General features: G+C 46.2%; 1 protein-coding gene across 5 annotated transcripts in view; it reads left to right on the forward strand.

The window, feature by feature from the left end:
* ARHGAP6 (Rho GTPase activating protein 6) overlaps positions 1-15,426 on the forward strand; it is a 488,327-nt gene that overhangs the window by 470,651 nt on the left and 2,250 nt on the right. For 4 of the 5 annotated variants that reach the window (XM_047715474.1, XM_047715476.1, XM_047715478.1 and 1 more), the window contains exons 11-12: positions 10,587-10,855; positions 13,727-13,807. In XM_047715474.1, the coding sequence (XP_047571430.1) occupies positions 10,587-10,855; positions 13,727-13,807 (350 nt within the window). The remainder of the gene's footprint in view (positions 1-10,586; positions 10,856-13,726; positions 13,808-15,426) is intronic. The other variant, XM_047715475.1, reaches the window with a different exon arrangement.

The following is a 15,426-nucleotide window of genomic DNA, read 5'->3' on the forward strand; positions in this document are numbered from 1 at the left end:
CACCAGTGATCCTTTTTCTAGAGTCCTGATTAGCTGTACTTCCGGGTCCCTTAGGCTGCACCTGGTTGCATCTGACTTGTGTAACTTACTAGCCCAAGTGACACATCACCAAAATCACAAGACTAGCCTCTACCAAAGCCTAGGTGCCCATTTGAAATTGGAGGGGTGCACCCTCCTGACTCTTCTGCTCTTTATAATTAGCATCCTTTTGGTAAAAATGCACGCTAAACTCCTCACACAGTCACGTTTGCAATGAATAAAATGCAAGCCGGGCTGTAGGCTGTGCTTAGCCGCCATTTTGCCCTGAAAGGAAGACCAATGGATTTTGCTTTATATCCAGATTTTAGGATTAATCTCAAACATTTGGTACACAGGCAGCGTGTATGGGGGCTCTGAGCACTTGGCAAAGCCAGCGACGAGGGGTATTATTGTGTTATTAACCAGGAGCGATGTTGCCACCGTGACGCCAAACCTTAAATTTGGCCAAAGAGTTGTTGTCCTTCTCTCACGAAAGCATCGTTTAAGTCATGCTTTTAATTTACTGAATGTCAACAACTCTAAGACACATTTTGCCCCATATTTTATCGTCTCTGAAATTGAGAGTCATCTTTGTAATCAATGACATGTCCTAATATACATCACGGCATTTTTTTTGTCTTTCTTAGCTGTACGTAGGATAATGGTATGTCTTATTCCATGGTGTCTCAGAAATATTGATGCGCGCTGAATTGTTCCTTTATATCGATGTGGAACTTGAGAGACTGATGTTCATTTGAAACTATGTCAGATATAAAAATCTTATATTCTTTAGAGAAATGTAGTGAAAGGAAATCACGTTGCTCAGACCTCCTTCTTTCCTGCACCATTGCATGAGTAGCACCGCAAGACCTAGCTTCAGTCCATTTCCCGCAGAGCAGGAAAGAATTTTTAAGTGGTTCCTCTTTTCAAATGCAGTTTTTCAAAAGTTCATCTTTGTGCCAATTATCATCAGACCGGATTCTGGCTCAAGTAAGGCGTTTCGCCTGGATTCTGGCCCTAAGAGCCACGAGTGAATAAGAATATGATCAAATTGTCTAAATAGGCTGACATTTCATGGTCTCGCTTTTCATTTCAGATAATTGGGCTCCCTTAAATTTTCCCGAGATTTCTAACTGTCGTCAAGGTATAAATTCTAGTTTAAACTAATGCAAATGGCTTCTCTTCACAGCAGACCTTCTATCACCAGAATTTTAATGAACTCACTTCTTTCCCTCCCCGTGCAAGAAGCAGACACAGTGGCGTTTCTGTCTGTGAATCCCTTGTTCAGCTGCATTTATGACATTTTGTGGGTATTCTGCGGAAAAGCTGGAAAACACACACCTGAAAAAAACACTGGTGTTGACTTGCCAAATTTCCGCTTTGATATGGCATGTTGAAATACAGAAATAGTGTGCTTTGAAGAATAGTTGATAGAAGTTATTTTTATGTGGTTTTCAGGTATGCTCTTTGCATATAAATACCAAGAAGGGAACCTTTTTTTTGCTACTCTTAGGAAAAAGAAGGAGCTTACAAACTAAGGTCATCCGAAGCTATACAGTTGTCTAGCCTCTCCCATTCTCGATCCCTGTAAGATTAAGAATTGTAAGGTCAAAGCAAGCTGGCCCTAGAGCAGGGTCATAGGTGAGTGTCAGGACCTCAGGGGAAGGGAAGTGAGCTCCCAGGTGCTCTGTGGATGTCAGGGACTAGCATCATTGGACAGAAAACATTTGGAGAAGACTTTGTCTGTTTTCCTCTAGGTGCAGGCCAAGGAGCAGCCAAGAAGGGTTGATAATGATGCCGTGAAGTAAAAATACATAAATAAATGCATATTTAATTTGAGTTGCTTTTGAGGCTTGAGAGTCCTACCCGTTGAGCTGTAGATAGTGCCTTCATACCTTAAGCCCATGCTTCTCAAAGCTTGCTATGTCTACGGATCACCAGGGGATCTTGTTAAAAACAAAAGCCCTCTGTCAATCAGGAGGTCTGCGGCAGAGAGTCTGAAAATCTGCATTTCTAGCAAGCTCCTAGGTATTGCTATGATGCCGCTGGTCCGTGAGTCACACTTTGAGTAGCGGAAGTTTAAAATCTGAAGGCATGTTCTCGACTCCCAGAGCTTGCAGACTTGTTGAAGGAGGCCTCCGAGGATAAAAATAATACGAAGCCTGTTATTAAGTGTGTTGCAGAGGGCAGAGTGGTTTGTGCTGGGCCATTGGTTCTCCGACGTGAATCCCCTGGGGAGCTTGAAGAATGACCATGCCTGAGTGCCTCCCCTAGAGATTGTGATTCATTTGTTTTAGGGCACAGTGTGGACAGTAGGAATTGTTGAATCTCCCCACCATGAGTGTACGGAGCAGCCCCCGTAAGAACCTCCAGCTTAGATCTGCAGATATCACAGATTTGCCGTCACCGATCACTCTATTTGAGGTGGGTGATTCCTGACATTAAAAGGAGTCTTCATGTTGACAAAGGGAGGAAACCAGCACTCCAGACCAGAAATTGGAGAAGAGAAAGAGATGTGACCTGTAGCCTCAGGGATGGCTTGTGAGAAGAGCAAGGATCTGCAGTGGATTTTGAAGACTGGAGAGGGGTCCACAGGCCTGGACGTTTGGGAAGATTGAAGCAGGGCCTACACCGAGTAACAACTGTGTCAGCTGGCCATGGGCACGATGAAGGGGTCGGCCAGCACACAGGGCAGAAGCCCTTAAATGGCAGGCTTCGGGGTGGCACTTGTATTGAGAAGCAGTGGTCCCTGGTCCTGACAGATGACAGGGATGACAAATCTCAAACTGCAGGACCTTGCGGGCTGCATCGCTATGTCAGTTGCACGTCAGTTGCCTGTCAGTAGCACGCTCCTGCAGAGCTGAGCACGCGGGTTCTGATGTTGGGATCCAGAGCCAGATCCCCTGTGTTGGAATTCCTTTTCCACAGCTCTTCGAGCTGTGATCTTGGGTAAATGGATTCATCCCTCTCTGTCTCGGTTCCCTCACCTCAAACCAGAGATTAAAAAGCAGCACCAACTTTACAGAGTAGTTGTGCTGTGAGAAGAGTATCCAGTCTCTAATAACTGCTTAATGGAGGTCAGTGATTTACTTACTATCATGTTATTTCAAACCTCACCATTTTGTTCATTTACAGCCACTTAGCAAAGGCTTTGGAGTCACTACTTTCTACCTTTCTATGAAGGCAATATGACACGAAGAGAACCTGTCCACCTTAAACTGTGGCAGTGTCTGAAGGCAAAGCCCACCTGTACGGGCCTGGTCCCACTAGCAGCAGGAGGGTGGCATTGATTCTAGAACAGAGAGAGGGTCAGGACAAAAAGACACAGATGTGGGAAGGCGACCTGCTCACGCGAGGCTGGGAAGAACTGGGGAGGATGGGAGGCCATCGTGTGTTTGCAGGAAGTGAGGGAGAGGCCTGGACAAGCCATGCCACTGCGGTCATGGACAGAGTTCTTGTTTTGAAGTCTTGAGTGAAGACTCAGCTACAAGGCGGAGAGTAGGGCTAAGAGAAGTAAAGACTATGGGGATTGGCGGGACGACCGCTGAGCGGGAAGCAGCAGTCGTCTGCTAAAGGCCATCGTTAGCGGTTCAGGTCATCTCCTAAAACACCTACCTGAGTGCAGTGATGCATGGTTGGTTTTCTTTGTGATTCTCCTCCGACCCTTCGGGTTTTTTCCTGAAGCTTCTGTTCTTTGCCATCAGTTTACGGCACAAGACTGAATCGGGAGTGGAAACATGAGCTTTCAGAAGGGTGAGAACCAAGAACAAGAACATATTTATGATAATTTCTGTCTTGAAAGAGCAAACAATTCGTGATATTTGGGAATTTAATGTTTTGTTTTCATTTGACTTTTTCTCTTGTGCGACAACAGAATCAGGGCGACGGTGAGAGGAGGATTCGTTATTTTTTCTTGTGTTTGTCCACTGACATTTTTGGCTTCAACCAAAATGCAATACCAAAGGGAGATTAGAAGAGATTTATATTCCTGACAATGCAAGACTTCCAGTTTTTTCATTGCTTGTCTGGAATATTTATTAGAGCCTATGCTCCTTTCTTCACACACACTCAAAATAGATCCCCCTCCCTTGATTTAGAGATGGAAGGAGATAGGGGATGAGAGCGCAAGGCAAATCAAAAAGGACAAGGCATGTTGAGCACGGGTATTTGCAACAAAAGCAAGGCCCTGTGGCAGGGCAGGGAGTAGGTCGAGGAGAGTGAGGCGCTCATGTAGGTGCCAGAGGGAAGGGATCAAAATTAACGTCGACATGTCATATTTTTAAAAATTAAAGTTAGCACCAAAAATCTATGCTGAACAAAATAGTTCTAAAAATTTAAAAGACTAGTATCATGCCCAGCCATTCTGGAGCCTTCCTGTACGTCCTGTATGTCTCCCCCTGTCCTAAGGCAAAATGTATACTCTGCCCTCCATGGAAACAAACCCATCAGTGATGCTTTGAAAATGTACCGCTTTGCTTATCTTATTTTTCAACCAAGAGAACTGCTGTGTTTGACAATTTCTCCTGACCAAGTAACAACCCTTAACTAAGTTAACCTGAACTAAATGATACGATTCTGTTTGGGCACGAAGGAAGCATCTTAAACCGAATATAACTGTTGTAAGTTCCAATGTGCCAGCTTTGGGATTTTCGGTAGTTTTCAACTGCTTTAATGTTCTGGGGAAAAGCCTAACCATTAAAAATTACATAAAGCCAGGTCTACCTATACAGTATCCCCACGTGGTATACAAGGCTTGGTAGACCATTTTCCTTCCTGTATTCTGGAAATACAATCAAAGTACATTAAACTGCACTTGGGGAGAAAGCCAATATGGATGAACCAAACCTATAGCTGTACATTTGTGAATTTCATTGTATTTAATTCTGTTTGTGGCCTTCACACGGTTTTTACTGGACTTGCCCCCCAACATAGCAAAACTGGTGACCAGGTGATCAAAACCATGGAAGAAGACTCATAGCTGTCTTGAAGGATAACATTTCAGAACTGAAAAGTATTGTTTTATTGAACTGGATTCTCCTCCCAGTGAATTAAAAAAGTCCACCTTCTCATTGATGGAGGAGTGTAAGGCTTTCTCATAATTTCAAGGCACCATATTTAAATTATCCCATAAATATCATGTAGATAATTTATTTTAACCTTTCAAAAACTGTCATGGAAAATGTCTTCTTCAACAAAACCATGGAGCGTTACAAGATGAATTGTAATTTTGATTTTCCTTTCACTAGGATTTGTAAAATCAAAAAGTTCTCAGGAAATTTTAAGAGATAAGAAATCAGACTTCATCGGTGTAGTATGACAGCCATGAATCCATTGACTGGCAGTAACTATGGCCTCAACTGTCATTCTGCTCTGGCATCTTGGAAATTAATGAAGCATTAACACCTGTGTCCCCCACCCCCAACACACACGCTGTTCAAGAAAGCCTTTTTTTTTTTTTCAGCCAGTTTTAGGAAAAATGTATGTAGAATAGGGAATCCGTAATGAAAAATTCCAAAAAGTCTTGAATGTGCCTTCTAGGAAAAGCCGATTCAAAATGGAGGGAGAATTTATCACATCATCTCTTTCTTCCAAAGTCTTTGTGGTTCACAGCTTCTTTATAAACTTGGAAAATATTAACTTGAACATGTTTTATCAGGCATAGTGTACAAAGAGAGAATAAGGTCAGCATCGTTTTCTCTTCCCTGTCCTAAATGCCTTCACGGGCCATGGCTATTAGGAGGGAATTCATAAGCGCTGAAAGGGAGGGGAGACATTTCACCAAAGCCATGAGTAAGTCCTAATGTCCAGGGTGCTGACCTCATCTCCTGTGGGGAGTTTGGCTCCATCCTCAGCTGCTTCTTGGAAGGGGGTGCCTTTGTCTGCATAAGGGCTGCTTTGCAGAGCCGAGCATGACTCATGTGAGAATCCTCCATAAATCCAGAGCTGTCATGTCCGTGGATTCCGTTCCCTGTACACCAAATCGTGTCTGAGACGGTTATGTGCTTTGCGTTCCAACAGACGGAGGTTTATCAGTTGAACGATAAAGGCAAGGATGAAGCCAACACAAGCTTGTCGTCTCCGAGGATGTTTCTCACTGGGGTGGCTCAGCAAGGGGCTGGGCCGCCACACCCGGTGGTTGAACCCCAGTTTTCCATTTATCCGCAGAACAAGTTCTGTGCAGCCGGCGGCAGGGCAGGCTTGCCCACAGTACCCTGCCGGCAGCGTCCTAACCCCCTGACCTGGAAGGACCAGCGAAGGGTGAGAAAGTGATTCGCTCTCCATGTCCATCTCATGCTTGTTTTGTTAGCTGAGATTGGCCACGCCTGTGTGGATGGTCCTGGGGTTTTCAGGTCTCATGGAGAAAAGCCCTCCATTCGCGGAGGCAAACCCTTGCCAACTGGTTACCTGTCCGCTCACCATTCCCGACCTCCCTCTGCTAAATTCCAAGACATAGAGCGCCCACTACCTGCCTCCAGACTAGTCCTCATCTAGTGAATCACTATTTTCTGTAGAGAAACAGATCTTTTATTACGTTGACTTGCAGCACTGAACTGAAAATTGTCTTCACAGAGTTGAATCATCCTCGAGGCGAATGTGAATGAAGGCAGTGGTGGCCGCTTGTCCCGTCTTTCAGCGATACCCGAAATAGGGGTTCTGGTTTTGTTTCTAGTAGATTTAATGATAAAGCCATGGAATGCCACCCATTTTGTTTTTAACCTCGGAACTGCCTATGTTGTCAGTGAAAGTCCCGAGAAGTGAATAAAATAGTTTGGTTTCGTTGACCAACTGGCGGGCTCCCATGCGGAAAGGCGGTTCTGGGATGTGGGTTCTTAGCCAAATGTGGCCACAGGCTGACGGACCTGGGCTGAGAAAATGGAATGACAGATAGGAAATAGCTCCAGCATTTAAGAGGGCCATTAACTCAAGGTGTAACACATGGCATTTTCCTAGCGATATTTAATAAGACTGACTGCCGTTTTTCACATAAGTTTGAGAAGTGTCTCAAGCCCTGCCGTCCCGGCTGCTAGAAAGACACGCGATCACCTCGTGTCTTCCGCTCACCTCTAGACCGTGATCAAGGGCCAGGAGAGTTGTTGGCCGGCCATGCCGCCTGAGGTCGGGGTCAACACCAGCCCTCACCCTTCTTACAGGCCATGGGGCTGTCTCACATTTGTGCATTTCACGAGCCACTTACCATGTGCTCGCAAACCACAGCCTCGTCCGTCACTGAGCTGTGCCGGGTGGCTGAGAGAGGAAGGCATCCCCTCTCCCCCGTCCCTCTGTTCCTGTCCCTGGCTGCAAGCCCAGCCACCCCAGCAGGGGGCGTGTCCTCTGGTTTGTCCCCTGATTGGCGCCCCAGATGTCGTCACTTTGGTGGCTTGACTTCAGAGAATGAACCAGAAGAGCAGAGTAAGGCAGGTTGGCCTCTCCTGCTCCCTCTCGCCTTAACTTGTTCGGACCCGCAACCAAGCTACATTCAGTGAGCTGGGTCCGGCGGACTGGAGCTGGTAGGATGGACACACACACCCTTTCTTCATATCCCCGCACCCCCACCGTCAGCCGGTGCTGAGGTTTGGGCCACTATCTGCAGTTTCCTTCCCGATTTGACTCAGTGGAGCCTTAGCCCACTGTCCTCTCTATAGATGAGGGAGGGAAGGCAGGTTCCGCATGGACGTTCTCAAACTTGCCCACGTAGCACACTTCGCCGGAGGGGTTTCTGAAGCACAGTTTGCCAGCCTGGCGCCCAGATGCCCTTTCAACAGGCAAAGCCGGCTTTGCAGTCTGTGACCCGGGCAGGTGCACGGGACCTCCACGGACCAGAAGCCCACATTTGGCTTGATGATCTGTGGTCACCACCTTGAAATTCTTAATAGTTCCCCCACCCCCGGGGGTCCCAGCTGTTACAGCCAGTCCCTTTAGCAGGCTCGGAATGGAGCTGGAGAATTGGCTTTTCCAGCAAGTTCCCAGGTGGTGTTCCCCAAAGAGCAGAGGAGAGGGACCCTGGCCTTCCACCTCCTCCTCTCCCGCCTCTCCTCCACCAGAGCCAGTCACAGGCATGAGCGTGGAAGGGAAATCATGTGGCAGCTTCGATTATTTTTGTTACCGTTGTGATTGTTCTTTGTTTTATTCTGTTTGGGTTAAGCACACTCAATGTTCTCATGAAGCCTTTTCGGTACCCGCAATAATTCATGTGCGTGCGATTTCCTTGTCTGTACACCAGTCCACAAAGAGTTTGTGGAAGCAGCTTGCCGAAGTATGTAAGTGGAACAATGTCGTAGTGAATAATTTGAGAGCCGAGGGAAAGGAAAGGGGGAGAGCGAGCGATAAAGGAAGATGAGGTTGGGGCGGGAGCGCCCCGTCGCACCGACAGGCTTCCTGTGTCCCGACCCCCGAGCGGAGCCCGGCGCCTGGGAGCCCTTCGCAGCCTTTGCCGAAAGACGTGCATGACTTATGACGTCACGTACGCTTCCCTGGGGGGGGGGGGGGGGACGTCACCTACTTGCTCGGCAGGAACCCAGATAGATGTTCCTGGTACTGAGACTCGATACAGTTAGGGGACCTTTCTTTATGCATGTCACTGTTAGCAGAATCTGCAACTTGTCACATTTTGCTGACTGTATTCTCTGTTTTTTAAGACAGATGAACGAGACATGACACAGAATAATTGGGGTCTCCGTGAGTGAAAATACCACCTTTCTGACATTTTTCCTCCCAGTAGGAGGGACCAAGAAAGCCTTCCTCACCCTGATGGGTATTCTGTGTTGGCTAATGAATTGACTTGGCTCTCTTTAAAACATCCCGTAAAGGAAGGCTTTCTGGCCCCGCTGGTACTGATAGAGTACCGTGACTTACTCTCGCGGAGGAGACAGAAGATATTTTCATTAATGACTGGGGAAAACCCATCAACTAAACGGGGAGAACAAACAGAAAGGGGCCCAGTCATAGAATTTCTAGCCCTGGTCCGAACCCTGATTCTAAGCCGAGCAACCTGATCGACACATTCAGTTTTTCTTATTTTCATAGTAAAGTTTCCTCAAGCAGAGTCAAATTCATGACAGACAAGCGTCCATTTGTTTTGCTCTGTGTTTCCCCCACTAGAATTAGGGAGGAACCCCCCCCTTGAATTAGAAGTGGAGGTTAAGTAGTTCCCCCCACACACACACACCCTTCCAGCAGAAAATAGTAAGTTCTTTTGAGTTCTCCTTCATTCGCTGGAGGCCTAACTAGTTTCTGGAAAAACATCCTCATGGTGGTTCTCTGGCTCTTTCCCATAAGATTGTCACCTGTTTAAAGAGGAGGCAAGGAAAGGACTTATTTATTCCATGTGGGTAAGAAATTGCCTCAGCAAAAAGTGCTCGGGCCCTGGCTGCGTCAGTGACAGGCGAGGCATGTCACAGATGCTGAAATGCTTTTCTCCTGGACGCCAACCCCCTCTGGAAACCCGAGACAAAGCTAGGTCCCCTGTGAGTGCGGGTCCTCCATCGTCCGGGCTGTGTGCACACAGCCAGCTCGTTAGGAAAAGATTACTCAGGCATGTGTTTACCTTTAAGATCCCAGAGGATTTGTTTTGAGGAATTAAACCAGAAGAAAGCAAAGACTAGTAAAGAGGAGTGAAGCAGGGTTGGCAGGGAGAGATGGAAGGAGGTTCTGGAACTTTTAATCATTCTGTGATCATTTCCCTTTAAGATGTCAGGGCCACTTGTTTTGAGGAAGGTAGAAAATACAGATGTTCCCAGGTAAGACTTCCAACACTCGTTTCACATTCCTGACGTTCTCATTTTCCTGTTCCTCTCGCATTTTCACTGTTGTTTCTGTTGGTGTGACAACCCATGCACATAGAAAACATCATGGACATGCTAATTAGCCTGTTTTATATCAGTTTAGGAAAGCACTAGAGCCTGGTAGAATCATTTCAGGAGTATTAAAATACAGTGAACTCTGGTGATGGTCATATATTTATCTCGTTGGCCTGTACATGAAACTGTTACTCCCACCTGAAACATCACCACCACCATCACCACCATCATCATTGCCGGCGTCATCATCACAGGAAAGATGGGTTCACGCACATGAAGTATTTGGGCGGGGGAGGAGACATTATCTATAAAGCCATCATGAACTTCTTGTACAGTTTCAATCATAATTCGAATTATTTTTAAATTCAGGATGTGGAGGAACGTAAGAGGGTTATCTGCCAGTTTCGCCTTCCTTAACAGATAAGGAGCATCAGACTCTCATTTCCCAATGGCAGTGGGAGTAACACACCAGGCATTTCAGCGCTACACAGTGGAGAACACAGGGATCCATGTCTGTCCCATCATCCCGCACCCCCGCCCCCCCAGTTCCCCTGCCAACTGTGGGGTTTCACTGCCCTCTGCCGGCCATGTCGTGGAAACGCTTTCACATTCTTGCTGTACAAGTCTTGGAACCTTGCTCCCAAGGTCTTCTTGTTTCGGCCCCTGTGCCCATGCGTTCTCCGCCTGTCATTTGTGTAACGGTCATACTGTTTGCGTCTGGTCGCTAAGTGTTAACACGCTCACACACTTGCCATTGTCTCCTTACACCAGAAGCCCTGACATGTTACGATCGGAAGTTTCCTTTTCTGTGGGAGGAAGGCACTCGTCCACCGACTCCAACAAGGCCTCCAGCGGAGACCTCTCCCCTTATGACAACAACTCCCCAGTGCTGTCTGCACGCTCCTTGCTGGCTATGCAAGAGGATGCGGCCCCGGGGGGCTCGGAGAAGCTTTACAAAGGGCCGGAGCAGTATGTGCTGGTGAGCCACTTGCCATCGTCGAAATCAAGGGAGAGTTCTCCTGGACCAAGGCTTGGCAAAGGTAACTGGAACCTGGCTGGCGCTGGCCAGATCAGTGACTCTCATTACAGGTGGCGTGGTAAGGACCCTCGGACCTCCTCTTCGTCTCTTTCTTTCCCTTTCTTTCTTTCTTTCTTTCTTTCTTTTTTTATAGCAGAGTAAGGGTTCCATGGTCAAATACATTTGGGGAATGCTGGGCTAACCAAGCTAATAGTTTCTCTATCGTACAATTTCTCAAACTCTGTAAAGTGCCAATGGGCACCATTAATTCGCACAATGGAAGGGAGAGTGTGGTTTGCAGTTTTTCCCAAATTTCTTTGACCACTGAATGTGTGGCTCTGTTCTTTCCCTCCACAGAATAATTCCTCAGTGCCAGGACTCAGCAGGGCAGTCTGAGAAATAAGTGGAAGACACAAATTCTTGCTCTCTTATCCTACATGTATCACTTAATCCAAAGAGACCCCCTGAAAGGGCTCTGGTTTTTGATGGTTTTTTTTCTTTTTGGTGGTTTAAATCATAGCATATTTTTATTTTACAAATCATATTTTTATTTTACAAATAGTCATGTCAAAAATAATTTTTAAAAATTATAATGAAATGAAAACAGTAACCCATGTCCCCGTCAAGCATAAAATTTGTTTTTAAAATGTGAAACTTCATTTTTTCTAATCCTTGTCCAGATGCATCTCTAATTTGATATATTTGTTTTCAAAGCATAGCTACTTTTGAATTAAGCTTATTCTACTTAAAATCGTATCATTAACATTTTCCATTTTGCTAATATTCCTCATGCCCACTATATATTCCCATTAAGTCGGTGTATTGTAGATTTCTAACTATTCCCTTTCTAATGCATATAGATGAGCTCTCATTTTTGCTCTTTCCAATTAGTGACAAATTTTCTATATGTGGTATTCTCTACAATGACAAAAAGAGATTTTTGCTCTTATGAAAGGCATGGTGTATTCGGGTTTCTAAATACAAATTCAAGGGGAGATTAATAGACAACTTACCACCAAGAAAGCTAGATTCTTTCTTCCCAGGATCTGTGTGTTTGCTTCGTAGTTTCTTAGCACATTGGCTAAGATACACATTTGCTCCGATTCGCAGGTGGACTAAAGCGCGTGTCCATGCTTTCTGTGCATTCGTCTCAGCCAGCTCTAACACTGCCGTCCTCAATTCTGTGTCCCCAGAGACATCTGACAATGTCGGGAGGTATTTGGGGTTGACACAGCCTAGGACCGGGTGCTGCTGCTGTGTAGACGGTGAAGCCCAGGGCTGCTGCTCAGCATTCCACCTCACACAGAACGGCCCCACACAGGGAAAGTTCTGGCCCCAAATATCACTGCAGCGGGGCTTAGCAATCCTGCCTAACTGCAACTTTCTCCCTGGAAATAACTGCACCCTGAGGGAACTCGAAACAAGTCGCGGGCACCTGGGTGGCTCAGTCGGTTAATCATTTGCCTTTGGCTGAGGTCATGATCTCGGGGTCCTGGGATCGAGCCCCGAGTCAGTCTCCCTGCTCAGAGGAGAGCCTGCTTCTTCCTCTCCTTCTTCCTCCCCTTGCCCTCTGCTTGTGCGCGCTCTCTCTCTCTCTCTCTCTCTAATAAATAAAATCTTAAAAAACAAAACAAGACAAAAAGAAGTCGCATTAGGGACGCCTGGGTGGCTCAGTCACTAAGCATCTGCCTTTAGCTCAGGTCACGATCCTGGGGTCCTGGGATGGAGCCCTACTTTGGGGGTCCCTGCTCAGCGGGGAGCCTGCTTCTCCCTCTGCCTGCCGCTCCCCCTGCTTGTGCTCTCTCATGCTTGCTCACTCTCTCTCTGTCAAATAAATAAAATCTTAAAAAAAAAAAAAGAAAGAAAGCAGTCATGTTAGAACCCTATGGGGGTAAGAGCCCTCGATCTGGATTCAGTAACCGTCTTGGTACTTTGGATCTGCAGGATCTCGTGTGAAAGGCTGAGTTCTTCGGAGTCCCCGTTCTTCCTCGCATGAGAACTAGGAAAGACAGCCGCATTAATTCATAGAGTTTAACCAGCTAATCCGTGTAAAGTCCTCAACACAGACCGTGGCATGTAGGAAGCGCTCGATAGTCCCCGCCCCGTGCCCGCGGCCTGTTCTTAGCCGCTCCTTCTGCTGCCAGCCTCACCTCTAAAGCAGACTCAGGCCATTGCCTGGGAATTCAAGGAGAGGCTGCATTTGCAACGCCTGGTAGACGTTTGCTTCGAGAAATACTTATAATCACATCCCAGGCTCTCACACACTCTCCCTCTTTCTCTGAAATAAATAAATAAAATTCTAAAAAAAAAAAAAAAGATAAAACAACGCAGGCATTTATTATCTTACAGTTCGGGACCTCAGGAATCCAAAATGGCCCCACAGGGCTGCATTCCTTGAGGACACTCTAAGGACCAATCTCTTTCCTTGCCTTTTCCAGCTTCTAGAGGCTGCTTGTGTTCTTTGGATCTTGGCCCTTCCTCCGCCATTAAAGCCAGCACTGTACCATCTTCTCTTCTGCCTCCCCCTTGTAAGGACCCTTGCGATTGCCTCGGACCCACCCAGATAAGCCAGGATCATCTTCTCGGCTCAAGACCCATCATTTCATCACATCTGTAAAGTCCCTTTGGTATATAACACCTTTACAGGTTCCGAGGATCATGGCGCAGACATCTTTGGGGGGCCTGATTCTGGGTACCACAACCATCATAGAGAGAACCTTTCTGTAAATCGCAAATGGGCTAAGCCCCCGAAGGGCAAGCATCCATCATATTCTGTCTTGTATCCACCACAGCCTTGAATGTGGTGCTATGTTACCAGAATATTTGTTTTTTGGTTTTTGCCCTTCGCTTTTCATTGTGAGTGACGTGCCTTTCTCTATACACTTTCTCCTAGATGTGTCAAAGGAGCCTTTCAATATCTGGGGAACTTGGCATTCAACATTAAAAAGTGGTTCCAAAGACCCAGGAATGACAGGTGACATATTATCTTTTAAAGACCGTTTATTGCACTTACTTTTTAAATTAATTTTCTTTGATTTTTGCCTTACTCTCGTATTACAAACTCGTCAGGCATTATTTGGAAAATGCTGAAAATAGGGGGGAAGACAGATCAAGCTGTACTTAGCCTTTCCACCAAAATATATCAGCCTTTCACTATATTTCATTTTACTTCCTTTGCAAGAGTTTTTAAACACGGCTACCATCATTCTGTCCATGCAACTTGATATTATCTGTTTAACTTCCATTTCCCGCTTACTTGTCATTTTTATTGTTAAGGGCCACATAGTATTCCAGAGGACGTAGTCATATTTTACAACCCATATTTTTGGTCATTGTTGTAGTAAGTTATGCTGTCAGGAACCTCTTTCATGAACTTTTTGTTTTGTATTTTCAATGATTAATAGATTCACAAAATTTTGGAAAGCAAGTTATACATCCAGAATAGGACAGTGGAAATTACGCAGCTTTCCAAGCAATCCTGTCAGCATTGCACATCATTGGGTTGCATTTTTGCCAATTTGAAAACCAGACTGGGGGCACCTGGGTGGCTCAGTGGGTTAAGCATCTGCCTTCGGCTCAGGTCATGGTCCCAGGGTCCTGGGAACGAGTCCCGCATCGGGCTCTCCCTGATCAACAGGGATCCTGCTTCTCTCTCTCCCTCTGCCCCTCCCCCTGCTTGTGCTCTCTCTCTCTCTCTCTCTCAAATAAATAAATAAAATCTTATAAAAAATAAAGCAAAATTGTATTTATCATTTTCATTTGCATTTCCTTCTCACCATTATTTTCCAGTTTTTCTCTTAATCAGCTGAACCTCCCCAAGCTGATGTTTTGTATTTTTTAATTTTTAATTTTTATTTTTAAAAGTTTTTATTTATTTATATTTGGTGGGGAGAGAGAGCAAGCAGGGGAAGGGGCAGAGGGAAGAGGGGGAGAAAGAGAGAATCCCAAGCGGACTCCAGGCCGAGCTCAGAACCTGGTGCCGGGCTCAATCTCACAGCCCTGGGATCGTGACCGAAGCTGAAATCAGGGGTCGGCAGCTTAACTGACTGAGCCACCCAGGCGCCCCCTCCCATATTCCATTTTTAAAGCTCAGTGCCTCTTTAATCTAGTGGCCTGTAAGCTAGCTGAGTTTAGTACCAATCCATTATCTAACCACATCGCGTTGTACCCTATGAAGTGATTTACTGCCTTTTCCCCCAAGGAGAAAGACTTCCAAGATGTTGCGCTCCATTTCCTTCTGCTATTTCAACTCTGATCAGTCCCCGTGCAAATGCTCATGCCTCTTGCCCAAAATGATCTTTCTTTCCCTGCCTGCTTTTGAATAAGCGAGAGGACTAGGCCGGTCTTGCCCACAGTGGTGGTCGTGACGTCCACACAGCAGCTGCTGTCTTTATTACCTTCTGGCCCGAGATGGGGCATTTAGCTTCAAGTCATTCATTCCAACACCTTTTCCTGACACGGTGGGAACATCAGAGCATTGTCCTTGGTTTCTCCTCAGGACTGCGACTCGCACCGAATGAGAAGAGAACACTTTCTTTCCCTTCCAGGTTCAGAAGCCACGTGGAAGGGGCCTTTCTCGAAACAAGTCAGTGC

Source organism: Lutra lutra, chromosome X (assembly GCF_902655055.1).
Source record: "Lutra lutra chromosome X, mLutLut1.2, whole genome shotgun sequence".
In the NCBI taxonomy this organism is placed as follows: Eukaryota; Metazoa; Chordata; class Mammalia; order Carnivora; family Mustelidae; genus Lutra; species Lutra lutra.